General features: G+C 38.1%; 1 protein-coding gene across 1 annotated transcript; it reads left to right on the forward strand.

The window, feature by feature from the left end:
* Positions 1 to 2,357: 2,357 nt before the first annotated feature.
* LOC114540187 lies at positions 2,358 to 16,964 on the forward strand. The gene is made up of 4 exons (XM_028560461.1): positions 2,358 to 2,533; positions 4,344 to 4,653; positions 7,047 to 7,487; positions 16,956 to 16,964. Exons 2-4 carry the CDS (start codon positions 4,357 to 4,359, stop codon positions 16,962 to 16,964), a joined length of 747 nt encoding a protein of 248 aa, XP_028416262.1. The 5' UTR covers positions 2,358 to 2,533; positions 4,344 to 4,356.
* Positions 16,965 to 17,072: the final 108 nt, after the last annotated feature.

A 17,072-nucleotide genomic window follows, 5' to 3' on the forward strand; every position in this document is an offset into this window, starting at 1 on the left:
AAGAAAGCGAACGACTTGGTAAGCAGTTGACGAAGATTGTCCGGAAAGATGTCGAATCTCTAACAGAGAAATATTTGAAAAAGGTTCGTATTAATTGTTGTTTAGCGAAGGAATTTTTCCTGGGCATTTTTTTGTATAGATTTCGATTCTACTGTCAAAAGTTTTAAGTCATTGTCAAAACAAATAAGCAAGTAATAAATAAGTATCATAATCAAAATTTTTTTTATCTTTGACGGATAAAATGAATGATTTTACCGGGGCGTAGGAAGCATCCAGAGTTGGGGGGCACCAGCTTCCAGGGGTACTTTTGGTGAATAAAAAGCGCAGCTAAAAATATGTACAGGGACGGCTTGATTGCCAAAGCTCCAAGTACACCACTAGTGTGGTGCATATTTATGCTCTACAAAACGATTTGGGCAGGTGTAAGTGGGCATACGTAGGAAACAAACAAGGACACCTTCGATTTTGAAATAGCATTTACAGCTGCATTAGCTTCTCCCAAAAGGCAATTTTCATAACAAAAGGGCACTTTTGGTCGCTTAGAAAATTTTTGGAGGCACGTGCCCCCTGGTCCCATCCCCCGGTTCCTACGCCGCTGTAATATTGTACACCGCTTATTGACTGTTATTTACTTTATTGTATTATAATATTTTTAGTTATTGTATACTATTGATTTATGTATTGCATTAATTTACTTTTTCTTCTTTTATTTATTTCAGGATCCCGATGAAATAGGCTATGGTTTCCTTCCAGACAACAGTGCTCAGTTAATCAACAGCAGCTTTGCTAATAAAAAGACCATTGATCTCAGTCGTGAAAAAGCTTACGCCTTAGCCCTGGAGAAAGTAATGGCAGATCCACGTTATCGTATATGTGTTGTTTCCATTTCTCCAGATGGGAAATTTATGGTGAGATGCTGGGAGGCTTCAGAGGACTCCAAGATGACATTCGCAAGCAGCAAAGGAAAACACGAATTAATTTACAGTAGAATTGCATTCAAATGGAAGGATAGAGTTCCTCAAAAGTAATGAACAATTTATATTTACCGTACGTACCAAATTGACATTATATAGTATATATATAGATATAGTATATTCCAGGTGATCTGAAAGGATGGGCAAGGACTGGGACAAGTTGTAACAATAAGATGCACGATCGATTAAAATATTGATTGGTTGAAATATGAGCACGTGATTACCTGGATTAATAAGCGCAGAGTACTTTAGATTTTTCAAAATTGCTATTGTTAAAAGAACATAGTTCACGTTACGGTCTTAAGCACTGAATTAACTGTACGGATATCAGTATGAAAACTAGTAAAGCGGACGGCAAATTTATATATGAGTGGAGATCATCACATGATCAGCTCTACTTACCTTAATGTATAGCATGGATGCCAAAGATTTTTAGATTGAATATAGAGTTTTGCAATAAACTGTTTTTTGAAAAACTGTTAGTGACTTAGTGTCCGTTTTTTTTATCGTCCCCGTTGGTATAGCAAAGGCAGACAGAATTACTGTATAGTCAAACATCTAGATGTCTAGACTTCTGTCAGTCAGTGGGAATGTGGGATCGTCAGACCTGGGAAAGTGAGGGGGAGAAAATGGCCACAGGTTAAAAATTTGACAAACGTAAATTGACAGTAAATATAGAATGTTCTCAAGTGCAGCGACGAAATAAAAGGAAGAGGTAAAAGCGATATTCGGTGAGTTAATCATAGCATCATAATTTAGCTAGGAATTCGTCAGTCGTCTCGTGAAACTTTTTGAACAAAGCGTTGTTACGTTGTTGTATCGTAAGTTGAACTTACACTAAGTTAAACCATCTTCGCTTTATATTGATTGTGCCAGTGTATTGTATTCCCAAACCTGTTGGGCGAATTTGGGCCATAATTTCCTAACTAAAGTCCGAAAGGGGCTACACAAAAGCAAAGCTTGTTTTCAAAAGGTTTGACTTACGTATTTTCCTGAGCTGAAAGAATGTGATTTTGACGCACGGAGATTTTTTAACACGCTCGCATTTCCTCATTTTCTTCTATGATTTAGAAACATGATATTCCATAGCTTGAGTAGTTACACTAAAAAGGGATCTTAAAGAGAACGTAAGGCTGTTACTAGGGTACGGGGGGGGGGAGTTAAGAAGCTATTCCCGCAATTTAAATGTTTTAAATGTATAGTTGAAAAAAGGCACTGAACCATAGTGTTTGGCTTTGTCACCAGTTTAATCAAACGGAACCACAACAACTTGAAACTTGGGTCGCTTCATACATGCCAAATTAAAATGTGATGTCTGCGGGGGAAGAGGAGGCTATCGTTTATCCGTTTATCCACAATGCACCGCGACGCCGCCAGCATTGTTTAAAACTTTAAATGAATACGAAATTACGAATACCTAAAATTAAAATGTAGTCAAAATACTGCGAATTCATGATGATACTTCACTTTAACCTTTAAGTATATTTCCCCGATATCTTATTTCATTAAAGTCTTTGTGGACAACACATCGAAATCTTTCACAGAACATGTTTAATTCGGTAAGTTGAAATTATGGCTATTTTTTCCCTATATTCGCAATCACGAACAGGCTTCCTTGTGATTGTGAAAGTTGTAAACGTATAATGCGTATAATATTTCACGCCTGTCGGTAAATTTGAAGCTACCAAAAGCTAAAACTTTCACACTATGACTCTTTGGTCTTAACCGTGTTTAAACGAAACGTTCTTGCGAATACTAAAGCGGTGACGACTAGCCGACTACGTGTATTATTATGTCGTTATACATTTATTTGTACCAGCTTGGCGCTTGTCGTCCATATTAGAAACCTCACAACATAAATTTAGCTGTCTCATCGTTTTTGGGTTAACATATTTTATCCCCTCACTCACGTATTGTGGTACGTATTTTCAATCAAGTTTATAAGGATCCTCGTTGAAATATATGTTCATATAAACCTCCGAGAATTGCTAAATTCTAAATTGTAGTTCTCCCCGGAAGTATTATTTGAGTGCATTTCGTGTAATTTGCAGCACACTTATAAAAACAATGCAACACGCTTAAACATATTATAATGGTAGAATATATAATAGTAGAATATTTTCAAATATCCGACAAAGAGTATACTATTTTTACTTAACTGAAAAGAAAGTGGAAGTACATATTTTTCTTGGAAATCAGACAATATATAAACCGATATACGAAGAAGAATTTCGCAATAGCATATGCCCTTTGGCTCAATTAACTGTCTTAAATAATTTGTTTGAGCACTGTTATGGATTTAATTGCCATATTCGATAAATACTTGGCCTTGGATTGGTTTCAAAACTGATCCACAGTATTCTAGTTACAAATAAAGCCAAATACATATTATGCAAATTCTACCTGGGAACTTGCTTCAAAACATCTGTTCAGCCACATGATATTTCTGGGTAAACATATTTCATCTCAACAAACATGTGCTAGCAGATATTAGTATTTTCACCTATAAGGTGCTATGAAGTTCTGGCCTTGTATTCATTATTTCATTACCTCACATTTTATTGACAATCGGTTGGTGATATACAGTAAAAAGATTCAGACTCCCTAAACAAGGTTTGCAAACTATATAAATGACTCTTGACATCCCCATGGCTTTGAGAAATTGACATGTGTTAATTATGGAAGGAACCTTTGTAAATATGGTGTTCATACTCCATTCATGTGACATAAATGTTTCAGTTTAAAAATTTACGTATACTATGGTATGTTGTATTGCTTGGGACTGCATAACAGTGTGTGAAATATGTAACAACATGATACAACAGAGCGGAAACCATTTCCTTATTCCTTATTATTCCTTATCCATTATCAAGTTTACAACATATATATTGTCATTAGCACATCTTTTCATAGCATTAGATTGTGTGTTCCACCAGTGTGTAAAAACATGTTTTACTGTAGCACGGAAGGTGGAAAGAAAGAGTTCTGACTTTAAGTACATCAGTGACCTGTGTAAGAATTTTCATAGCGAAATAAGGAACAATCAGATGAAATTCATCATCTATTGTTGTTAATGCATCCTGCATATGAAAAAGATGTCTGAAACTAGATTAAACTGAAACTGCAAGACTTGCTTTAGTATGTTTAATTTTCTCTTTCACCTTGTGTGAAAGGCTATTAATGATCTATCATAATGTTTCTTGTATTCACTTCCACATACATTTATGGTAATGTATTTAGAACAAAATTGGGGGATTCAAAACCAGTATGAAAAGAAAAGTACATTTTTATTGTTTAGACCAGAGAGGCCTCACTTACATACCATGTACACAAAACAGACTTGATTCTAAATTGTTTTTGTTTTTGTAGTGAGGAGCACAATATGAGTCTGTCTCGTGAAGAACTAAAAGCACAATACAAACATTTGATTTTGGAACGGAATGCCGGCACGGAAAAAGAGCTATTCAGTACAAGGTGCTCAAATTTTCTTTCTAAAAACAAAATATCAGATTGTTTTACATTGCTGCCCATAACAGCGGCACAGAGGGACTTCCTTGACAAAACAGAAGGAAGGAAAGATGTGGAGTTTCGACATCTCGCCAAAGTTTTTGGACTTTTTGAAAAGTATGCTGTGAATATCTTGGATAAACCTTGGCATAAGGAATTGAAAACAATCAAGGTATGTGTGAAGTGCATGCTATTAATCAAGTGCATGCTATTAAACTTTTAAAGTAGTTTTATTCAGAACTGCTGCAATTATTTTACAGTCAAGGTGACTTCACTAGGTGCTGCAAAACTGAAAGCATCCCTTAACAGGATACTGTATTGCTATTAGAACAGGTCAAAGTTTGTAGGTAATAGGCTGTGAAGATTTTTAATGTCTGAGAACTGAATAAACATACCAAATCCATCAAATTAGTAAGCAACCATTGTTCCACAACGGCAAACAATGATGTTGTGAGTCCTTTACCATGTAAACCGGAGCCGGCTTTGCCCTCTCGTGCCAAAATTTCACTCACCATCATTATACCTCCAGCACTTGTGCTCCAATCATTCCGCATGCTCCAATCATGCTCCAATCATTCCACATGCTCCAATCATGCTCCAATCATGCTTCAATCATGCTTCAATCATGCTCCAATCATTCTGCATACTCCAATCATGCTCCAATCATTCCGCATACTCCAATCATGCTTCAATCATTCCACATGCTCCAATCATGCTCCAATCATGCTTCAATCATGCTTCAATCATGCTCCAATCATTCTGCATACTCCAATCATACTCCAATCATGCTTCAATCATGCTTTAATCATGCTTCAATCATGCTTCAATCATTCTGCATGCTCCAATCATACTCCAATCATGCTTCAATCATGCTCCAATCATTCCACATGCTCCAATCATGCTTCAATCATGCTTCGATCATGCTCCAATCATTCCGCATACTCCAATCATGCTCCAATCATGCTTCAATCATGCTCCAATCATTCCACATGCTCCAATCATGCTCCAATCATGCTCCAATCATGCTTCAATCATGCTTCAATCATGCTCCAATCATTCCGCATACTCCAATCATGCTCCAATCATTCCGCATGCTCCAATCATGCTCCAATCATGCTCCAATCATTCTGCATACTCAAATCATGCTCCAATCATGCTCCAATCATTTCGCATACTCCAATCATGCTCCAATCCTGCTCCAATCATTCTGCACACTCCAATCATGCTCCAATCATGCTCCAATCATTCTGCATACTCCAATCATGCTCCAATCATTCCGCATGCTCCAATCATGCTCCAGTCATGCTCCAATTATTCCGCATGCTCCAATCATGCTCCAATCATTCCGCATACTCCAATGATGCTCCAATCATTCCACATGCTCCAATCATGCTCCAATCATGCTTCAATCATGCTTCAATCATGCTCCAATCATTCTGCATGCTCCAATCATGCTCCAATCATTCTGCATACTCCAATCATGCTCCAATCATTCCGCATACCCCAATCATGCTCCAATCATTCTGCATACTCCAATCATGCTCCAATCATTCTGCATACTCCAATCATGCTCCAATCATTCTGCATACTCCAATCATGCTCCAATCATTCTGCATACTCCAATCATGCTCCAATCATTCTGCATACTCCAATCATGCTCCAATCATGCTCCAATCATTCCGCATGCTCCAATCATTCCGGTTGGTGAGTATGTTAAAATTGCCCCACAAAAATGTTACCACGTTAAAACGTTACCACCACTAGTTCCCCTTTTGCAAGACCGTTTATATAATTAACAAATAGCTGCCGAATATTTTCACTCAAAGTTAATCACATTGATGAAGACCTGGAATAATGGACCAAAAACTGAATCAGAAAAAACCCCGCAGAAATTGGTGTTTATGAGGCTTCAAACCGAAAATCTAATAACTGGTTCACAATTTTGCATATCTGTAGCGCTGTCAAAAAGAAAACTATTGAATAACTTTTTTGACAGCTCATCATACACATCTGACAGCTGTGAAATGTTCGTTTTGAGGCTTAAAGTATACACAAGGTTATTAATTCAGACGATTCGTTTTTACCGTGTGCAAGCTTCAAATCTTTTGTGCCAGACATATTTTTTGTTGAGTATTTATAAATCTTTTTTCTCACCAAGTTTGAAACCTAAGTATTGAGAATTGCGGTTAGGTCTTATACCAATTTCCGCGGTGTCAAATCAGAAAGACCTGCAACTGAAGCTCAAGTTGTTCCATGCTAATGAAAGCAGACTTGAACAGTGTTATGTTGCACTTCAAACATGATCGTTAGGAATGTTGTTTCAATATTTTCAGGCGTGTATGAGTCTAGACGCAGTCTGGGGATATATATATATATATATATATATATATATATATATATATATATATATATATATATATATATATTTGGGCCGAAATAAGATAAGATAACGGTCACATAAACAGATAAAACAGAGATTGGCATTCGTGCCAATCCCTCGTTATTGTTGTTTTTTTCACAGCTGTTTCATCAATGATCTGACTGGCAAGTTTTCTGTTGTTTTAGGTATACACAGGATTTTTCAAATACAATTTTGAACAATGGTTATCTCTGGATACCGTCTACAAAATTTTCAACCTCATCGGCTACCAGAAAACACCGAACCATACTTTGACGATAGGAACAACTGATGGTGAACGATTACTAGTGATTGCGTTCGAACTATACCTTGCTCATAATCAGTTATGTACTTTCAAGGGTAACGTAGATCTGTGTTCTAAATACTCAATGCAAGATATTTTCGAGGGTTGGAGTAACACAACAGGTAATCTAAATGACATACAGGAATGGCTGATACGCCAGATAGCGACGAAAGATGAGGACCATTCGTATAAAACGCTGTACGAACACATGAGGCCAGTCACTGTTATTGACGAAACTATGCGTTTGACGAAAATGGCCAGGTTATGGGCGTTCTTATTAAATATCCACCAAACTGTCAAAAAGGTGGGTTCGGTAAAAGCGACCAGGTGAAACTTCAACGTTTACATGATGCTAAGCGTAACAACCGTGCGAGTGGCGATTATTCGTCATAACCACTGCAAATTTATCCGATGATCAACTTTATGGCGATGGAAATCCTGCCGTATCGCCAACAAATTTAACAAATGGATCTAACTGTTCGGGGGATAGTACACAGGCTTCGAGGCTAAGTACGTCTGTCAAGCGCCAGCTAAACATTCCCGACCATGAACTGTATGGTTGTGAAGATCATGATGTATCATCACCAACTAATGTATTAAATGAATCTGACCATTTGAAGAGGAACGAATGGCGATCCTGGCCAAGCATGCCTGGTAACCGCGAACAAATGTTAAGAAATGCGTTAAATTCGAACTGCGGGGAACAAGTAGTCTCTCGAGGAGGAATTGGGCAAAGAGATAGCAGTCACATTTATGAAAATATTCGTCGCTCTGTGACCTCCAAACATCCATTATCTACAGATGTGGATCACAAAATTCAAGGGACGGAACGGGTTTTGGACTTGTTAGCCAGTCGCATAAAACACGGAGAAGAGAAAGTTGGAGAGCAGACTGGAATTGAGAAATCAGGACAACGTTTTTACGGTGATCCCAGAGCCTCCGACGAGCCAGACACCGAGAGGAAAGTATCTTCTTTTGATCCTTGTCAGTTGTGTCATAGCACTCCATATTTTAGATGTACGGTTTGTGAACAATTCGTTTGTCAATGGTGCTTTGAGCAGAAGAGGCACGGTTGTTATCGTGTTTCTAATGTTTAGAATGTCGGCCGAGATGTTGATATAGAGTATTCTCATAAAAACCACAACAGGCAACAAGCATAGGTTCGAAAGAGAAAAAAAATTTCAATGACAATAGTATAAATCGCTTTAATCAATTAGTTTTTTGTAGTGACTGTTTTTTGTAACGATGACAAAAAGACACAAATTGTTGGTCAAAAGCCATCCGTATATAAGGATTGGGTCAACAGCTTTGCCGCCTGGCCATACTCTAATACAACTAAAATAGTATATTATAACGGTTTGTTATAACAAAACTAAGGTTAATTATGAAATCATCCAAAGAAATTCTTTTAATTTTTCATTTTTTGGACAAATGGTTTAGTTGTTAGTTGTGATTTGCTAGATCCGTATAATGACGTATGCGTATGATAACGTATGTGTGTTGTATTCTATCAGCGATTACGATATCTTTAGATTTATGTTTTTATATTTATGATATTTTCTGTATCTAATAATCCTTTCTTAACCTCTTACGATAGATCCTTTGAACATTGTATTGGTTAGTCTGATTATACTGACACTACAATCTCGTTTCTGAAGCCCGAGATTTTTTCTGTCGAGGAAATAAAGGCAAATATAAAGGCTTTACAATATGTCATTTTTCGGAGTATGTTGTTTCTTGTGTCTTATCAAATTGTCTGCTGGTAATATTTTTTTTGTAAGTTAAGGTCCTCTACTTGTCGTTGCTAAGTTAGGGCCTGTTTATATGATCCCGTCTAGCCGGGACGGGATGTTTTCATCCCGCTTAGCCGGGAAACTCGCCTAGGCGGGATGGCGTGTTTATATGGAGTCCATTTTTTAGTGCAGGTTCCTTCGACGGCATGTTTTATTGTAGAAAACGAATATACCAATATATACACATGCTTCTAATGTATGTTAATCGGCCAAGCGGGATGGAGTGTTTATATGGCAATTTCTCGTCCCGTCTAAGCGGGATCCCGCCTAGGCGGGATAAAAAAGTGGTCATATAAACACTAATTAGTGCTTGTATTACAAGCGGGGTCTCGGAAACTGTCCCGTCCCGGCTAGGCGGGATCATATAAACAGGCCCTTAAAGTAAATGTGTCCTTTTTCACAACCCTAGCTGTCTCCGCTGCCCTAAGGCTGAACTGCTTTCGACGCCTCTGAATTTGCTGATTTCTATTACTCCCGATCTCCATTTTGATATTTTTTGGTTTTGAATCCAATCACTTTTTACGATAGATCCTTTGGCTTTGGGGCATATTTTCTTTGTGCAAATAAGCTATTATGGAAAAATAAAGCATGTAGTCTTTTAAACAAACATTTTCTTTGTTGTAATTTCTAGTCAGATTGTCTTTCGCGATAACCATGAACATGCGCTTGGTTAGTATCCTAACACTCCAATATCGTTCCTGAAGCCCGCGATTTATGGTGGCCCAGAGCTGCCATAGGTGATTTTACTTTTTAACACAATTTTCAAAAATATAATTTAGTGTAAATGATCCAAGTCTGGTTAAAATTCGCCGGACGAAAGCAATTACATGACAATTTTCATCCAAGCAAGACGGGCTCGTCCGGTTAGCCAGTTATAGAGAGTTGCCCCGCCTAGCCTTGCCTGCCGCTCAGTGGGTATAGCTTGTAATCACCTCTAATTGTTAAATGGAAACACACTTCTCGACCGATCAGCACGCGCATACTAAATTTGGCAAAACCACCCCAAGCACCCTCGCGCGCTCGCGTTTTTTTCAGCTGACCTCTATACAATAACTGAATGCAACATTATTTTTACTATTAAAGCGCCTGGGTACGAGGCGGCATACTATAAGTGGTATTATTAGTAAGCTATGACAGATGCCTGATCACAACGGAGTAGAGCCGATGCGATTTACTGCGTTATAGCCCTATAGGTTATATTTCTCATAACATTAAAATAAATATATATTTTTAAAAATATTTAATAATATTGATCTATTTCCATATAATTGAAATATAATATTTTGCATCACTTGACCTACCAAAAAAAAGTATCGAGACAAACTGTAATAAAAGTGTGTTACCTTAAAAGTGCGTTACTATTTTTTAGAAATTAAGACAACTGTATTCTTACAAAAAAATTTTGCCTCAATGGTGGTTTGGAGCTACTGCTGTGCACAACCTAAATGTGGAGAAAAATAAATAAAGAATACAAATGTGAGTAAAAGTGACAGGCTTCGTGCGTGTAATTTTACAGCATGCTGAATTATTTGGACAATTTAATATTTCAAAAGAATTTTGTATGAGGTTAGAAATAAAACATCAAATATAGGGTGATCGTGGTTAATGACTTAATAATTTAAGTTAATTTCTATAAGGTCATTATTTTTACGATAGGACTGTAAATGACGCAAGTCTTTAGCTAAAATTGCCGCCCGATTTGAATTGCCTTTACAGCGGTTATAGGTAGATTATTTGAAACAAATAAGCTTTAAATATTGTAAAAACAGAGCTGATTGGATCCCGTAGTAATTCTGGCGTGACTGGTAGTCTAGTATCTCCTATGATTGATCGGATCGTTTCATGACATTCGCATGACGACAAGCGCGATTTGCCCCAGGGGCGCCGGAACCACGGGGGCGAGCGGGGGCTGTCCTGTTCCCTTTACCACTAAAAATAGCACCATACACTCAACATTTGATCTTTTTAGCTAAACTACACTTACATTACGATGCTTGTTTTCCGCATTTAATTGAATTTAAGCGTTCTTCTGTGCATCTGCAAGTTATAGTACAAGGTTATAGTTCCTCTCGTGTGGTTGTCAAGGTGCGCTTTTTCATAACTTTGCTGCTCCTAACTGCTTTCGACGCTTCTGAAATTGCCGATATCTATTACTTCTGATCTCCATTTTGATCACATTTTTTAGTTTTACTGACCGACCCAATCACTTTTTTGACAATTTCACGACTTAGCTTGGGGTAGCTTCGCTATTAATTGTTTGCGGACTAATCGCCTTGACAATTTTGCATCGCCAAGATAAGGTAAGTGTTCCCCAAAATTCGGGAAATCATGCCATCCACACTCCCGCATCTTTGAATTCACAATTACTAATTGGGACTAACGATTGCTTAAAATCTGGCATGGTTCCTAAATACCAAATTTTTGCGAGAAACTGGTTGGAACGGTGGAGTGTGGAGGCCGGAGGGGGTCAGGGGCAGCTATCCCTCTTGCTTTTTACAACTAGTGCATGCAGGGGGGGGGCAACAATGGCCTTTTAATTTAATGGATTGTGTTTAAAAATAGCGCAATCATGGTTTCTGATACTCTAAAGTAATCTAGCAAAGAGAGAAACTGAAAGATGAGATGAAGCAACAAATTATACAAATTAAACTAAACCACTCATTAGTATGTGTGTCAATACAGACGTTGTCCCTTAATCGTTTTGGCGTCATGGCATGGCCTAGTGTGACAGTGTCCCTGGTATAAAGATTTAATTAACATAATGAAATATTGTGAATTGTACATCACAAAATATTTTTTTTTTATGGCTAACCCTGACGGCTAACTAACTAAAAGCCAAGAGATTAAGCTTATAAGAACTGAATTTCACACATTTATTAATTAATCCGACTTCATTTAAAATATTCCGGCTTCTGAATTGAATTTAAGAGGCGTTGTCCAGTCTTAGTATACATATCAGTGGAGTGGTTCGGCTCATTAGGCCAAAAGATGGCCAGATAATAACTCAATATCGAATTGGAAACTCCCATTTCCCCTTCATATTAGTCAAACAGGAATCGATTGATTTCGCTTAGTAACTCTGTGGGATCACTGGGATGGGTGTGAAGGATGGTCAGGTCAGAACTTGAAAACGCATACAACATGCCCCTTGACCCAATAAACCTAAAAATATTATAGTAACCCATCGCCACAGACCCAAAGTAATGTTTCAGCTGGTATTAACGTTCTAACGGATCCTAAGGCTCACACCAGCTCTTACACTATATTTTTGCCCGCTGCCGATCGGTAGGGATGGAGACGGTATCCGAGCGAAACGGTCGGGCTAGGGGTGAAACGGTGTTTCTTTTGAGTTTGCTGTTTTCGGCGCAGATAATAACTCAACGAACCATGCTATTTTAACGGTACCTCCTCCATCCCGTGATCAACTGTCACACGTGAGTCACTGAAGTGAAACCGTGGAATAAACGATACGAACATCAAAGTACACACACACAAAACAAAAAAAATAATACCTGTAAATGTGGCGATCATTAATGAAATTACCTTTACCCCAAACACCCATTCCACGACCAAAACGGGTGTGAAAAGAACTGTGCTTAATCCTGCAAAACAAACTAACAAAAAAAAAACAAACCCCAGCGAGATTAATAAGACGCTTCTCCCGTAGAGTTCACAACATCGCGTGAAGTCGTTAGGGAAAGGGGCGGGATGGGTCACGCAAGCAACTAACAACTCGATCAAGCAAACTGGGCTCATATTTGTACTCACCGGAGGGGGCAAGTAGCCGACCGGACAAGCGTCCTAGGACCCGCGACACTACGATACGAAGACCCGTATAACATTAACTTCCTTTATTATTTAATAATAAATACATTTAAAACACGCGTGTGGCCAGTAGGCGTTCAGACCCAACTCCCGTGAGGGCGCGAAATAGACATGCCCGAACATGCAACGAAAACATCAGCAATTTTGCGACAATATTGACGACGATTTTTTTTTCGCAACATCAGAAAAATTCGTTATTCTGTTTTGCCCGAATCTGACGGAGTTTTTTGTCCGAATATCCTTATCTCTGAAGGATAATTAATGGGCCCCACGCGATTCCAACGCCTGTGCGTGTAGGAGGGAAACTTTATACCGAATTTGGCTTTACTTCAAGGATCGAAACTTTGTATTCATTTCAGTAGCTTGTCATGTCACTACGTGGCATTTGTTGGCAAAACAAGATGGATAAAAAACTTTAATATCCGTATCTCCTCACTCGCTCGTATGATCAACAAGTACTGCTGGAATAGTTTATAATTTATTCACTACACATGCTTACATGCATGCCCGGCTTTGGCTTATTCCAATGACAGAAGATTTATTTCACTAATCACTACTAACCGTAAAATAAAAATGTTGTTGACTTTATTTTTCAACTCTACAATTAACCCCTACTACACTGCAATACTCTTTCTCTATATATATGACCTTTACAAATAAATAAGTATATATATTTTTAATCTTTAACGATCTTAATCCTTGGTATTGAGACTGCAATTAGCGTCCATATTTCTAGAATTCAGTAATCGAGAATAATGTTTTTCACAATATCAGCACGTTTTGACGTCATATGCATATTGCCATATGTCCAGAATGTCACATATCATTCCATAAGCGTTTGTTTAAAATAGACCTCTCGAAAATAATCTCAAGGCTGTTTTTCATTTAGTCACGTTTGCCTGAACATGTCAAGGTGGTGGTTGATGTATTAGAACAGTTCTGCGCGCGTGCAATCAATAATGACCAGTGTAATGACTGATATAAAAGCAGAAAATAAAGACAAATTTACATCCAGACTATTACACATCGGTGAAAATGACCCGAAAATTATGACTTAATAAAAACCAGCCCTCACAACAAACTATTTTTACTCATTATTCAAACTCATAAGGCAATAAAGAAAATAGCGAGATGCATGTAAAATGTACTTTCAGCCGAGAGGGGAAATCGGGTGAAATCCCTCTTTAGTTTACATGCATTCATGCAATGTTTTGTCTACACGACTTGCGTAGAAAGCAGCGCTCACCCCAGAAGAGCCATTTTCAATGGGCCACCTACGGTCTTTACTCCAGCATATTCTAAACCAATTCAGCAAAGGATGTAGTTTCTTCCGAGTCATGCGTACTGCCGTTAAGGGCAATTTGACCTGAATCACGGCACGTTATGAGCATCAGCAGGCATTTCTTGTATTGTGGTAAAATGATGAAATATAATATCGGAGTCAAGCCATAGTTTATGCACGTAAACATTGGATAAATCTCCAGAAACTTTTCGAGGTGGGTATTACCGACCGTGACCCCATAAAAAAGAACATACACCAACTTGGCCTGGAGCGCAACGAAGAAGGGTAACACAGTTATCAGAGTTGCAATAATGTAACAAAGTACGATAATGTTCAGTCTTTTATGACCATCGAACTGACTTCCACATTCTGTGCCAGTTGTAATTTGACTCGTCGCTTCCCGACGTGTGTTTTCGTTATCCTGTGAGCGTTGATTCAGCCATAGGCGAATATAGAAAAATACGGTTAGAGCATACACGATTTCGGCCACCGCGCATATGAAGAATTCAACGTAGTAGCCCGTGTTCTCGAGAGCGACCAGCAGCCCACAAATTAGCGAAAGACCACAATGGTAAGGCAGAAGTACGTGTAAACCTTTTTTCTCGCGCGAAGCCACTGGAGACGTTTGTGGGAGCCATGTACTGAGGTATCTTTCGATGGCCATTGCCAGCAGTGTCAGGAATAGGGATAGCGCCGTAGTCCAGTACGCATATCGCCCAATCTTGAAGAATAATTGATCATCGCCTGATTTAAACAAAGCCGAGACGGACCAGCACACTGTCACAATGCCTTTCACGAAATACATTGAAGTTAGCGTGACAAAATAATATATAATCGGACTGCCAAATGTTAGTGCTAGATTCCGGTAAAACACCAAGCAAGATAAGCCATTCGTTACGATGGAAAGTAAACCGAATATCAAAGCGAAGCTCGGATAAAGTGTATTCATTGTCCTGCTTCCGATGAAATAATTGACAACAACTTGCACTTGCCTTTTGTATACGAGACTATATTAGTCTATATTTTGTTCGTCAGCCACCAAAGTATATATTCAGTTGATAATTCTTACTCAAATTCAAACCTTGAAGAAATACTGTATTTTGAAAATAGCCATACAATAACAGATTCAGTCGTGATCGCCGACAACTTGGTTCTAACATGTCATTCAGGTAAAAACTTCACAAGGCTTCTCTACTAGACTTTTAAGCCTTTTAGGTAGTTACCGGATGAGACTATGACGTCAATGACCTGACAAATATGCGATGACGCATTTTGTGTCATTATCTCCGTGGAATTTTTAGCACTTTAAGTGTCCATTGTGCGTCACATTTGCTGACTTTACGCGTGATAGAGCGACACTGATCAATATTGCCAATATCAAAGGTTGTAGAGTTCAAAGATAGTGCATTTAGCCCACAAAAAGGAGGCTATTTCGGCTTTTTCTGTAGACCTACGCGATGCCAATTCGGAAAATAATCTTATCTAGACACAACCTGCTAGCCACAACCTGGGTGTGTAGATTAATGAGATATTGATTGCTTACGTTTGACATTTTTTCCAACTAATTACATCCTCATATTATTCGTGCATCTACATGTTAAAACTTTAAACTTTTTTGTTGTGAATCATTGAGATGCTTTAAAAGTACGAGCAGCATTTGAATTTGTGTTGTTTCCTTCGTTTCGAATATGCCTTCCCGCGGCTGACAATATAATTTAATAGCGAGTCAACAATTTTCAACAGGAAGCAGTTATTCAAATCAGTTAGTCTTATACGTTACAGTTTACACGTCTAGGTCTCTTATATTTTGATTTTTAAACAAAAAATTGTAAACAGCTATTTTATGCAGTTCAGTTGTCCGGGACAATAGTCGAATGTACAATATGAACGAATGATCGAAATAATCAAAGTTTTAAAAAGCTCGTGTAGTGGCTGGTCTGGTACTTTTGTGACTTTTAATAACACTTGTTCGCATAAGTTGCATAACCTTATTTGCATTGCGAGTTTTTGCTAACTTTTATATTGAAAACTATAACAGGCCGCGTGTATAAAAAAAACACACACAACATTAAATATTCATAAATATAAAATATTCGCTTCTTTTCAATAACAAAACAACCTGAATGGCGAAAGCTTTTCGATCTAGTGCAACACATTGTGCAACACATGCAAACTGTTATCAGCCTATGCAGCAAAACTCGAACAACCGTGCTCCTGGGGCCGATAGCCCATTTTTGAATGTTAAACGCTGTTCAAACAATTGTTTGAAACAATGACCGACTATTGTGACCGACTAATGCTTCCCAGAACGCGGCATGTGATCATCTGCCAAATTTAAGAATTGAAAAAAAAAATCGCAAAAATCCATTATTATTACCATAAAGCCAAATTTAGTACAAAGGGATTGAAACATAAAAACTTGACATATTTAACCAACAGCTAAAAAAACTGGTCAGATAAGTTATACGCATGGCTGAGAAAATTTGGCAGGCTGGCTTCACTTTTCTTTGGTCTAACTCGCCTTAAGTATTTTAAACATTAATCAACTTTTATAATAAAGTTGATCTTCTAGTAAGTGTAAGATCTTATTTTCTAGAATTCTTTAAATCGTAAAGGCAAAATTGCGGCTAAAACGGAACAAAGGCTAGACTAAAGAAAGGCAAACGCAATAAAAGCATAACCGGAGCTATGATTACGTATATTTTATCAAACCAAGCCAAAACGAGCATGGGTTGAGTTCAGTTCGTAAGGGAAATAGATTATTCAGCCAACATCTGTCAAGGAACAACTTCGCTATTATGCGTCATCATAGGCCACGATGACGCATCTGTTTCACTTTTATTTGTTCTGAGTAATTTCCACTTTTTTTCAGACGGAGTAGATTGTGCCTACATGCGCATGTTGACAAAAACCAGTGACAAAAACAAATTCGTCAACTTCCGCTGGCCATGGGTTAGTCTGACCGGTTTTTAAATAACCGGCCCCAGTT

This window comes from Dendronephthya gigantea, unplaced genomic scaffold, assembly GCF_004324835.1.
Source record: "Dendronephthya gigantea isolate DGI-Jeju-01 unplaced genomic scaffold, DenGig_1.0 000223F, whole genome shotgun sequence".
In the NCBI taxonomy this organism is placed as follows: domain Eukaryota; kingdom Metazoa; phylum Cnidaria; class Anthozoa; order Malacalcyonacea; family Nephtheidae; genus Dendronephthya; species Dendronephthya gigantea.

Bases quoted from the DNA above. Each gene is read 5' to 3' on its own strand.
- LOC114540187 (XM_028560461.1), top strand. From the start codon at position 4,357: ATGAGTCTGTCTCGTGAAGAACTAAAAGCACAATACAAACATTTGATT. The intron at 4,654-7,046 runs GTATGTGTGAAG...CTGTTGTTTTAG, and splicing joins AGGAATTGAAAACAATCAAG to GTATACACAGGATTTTTCAA.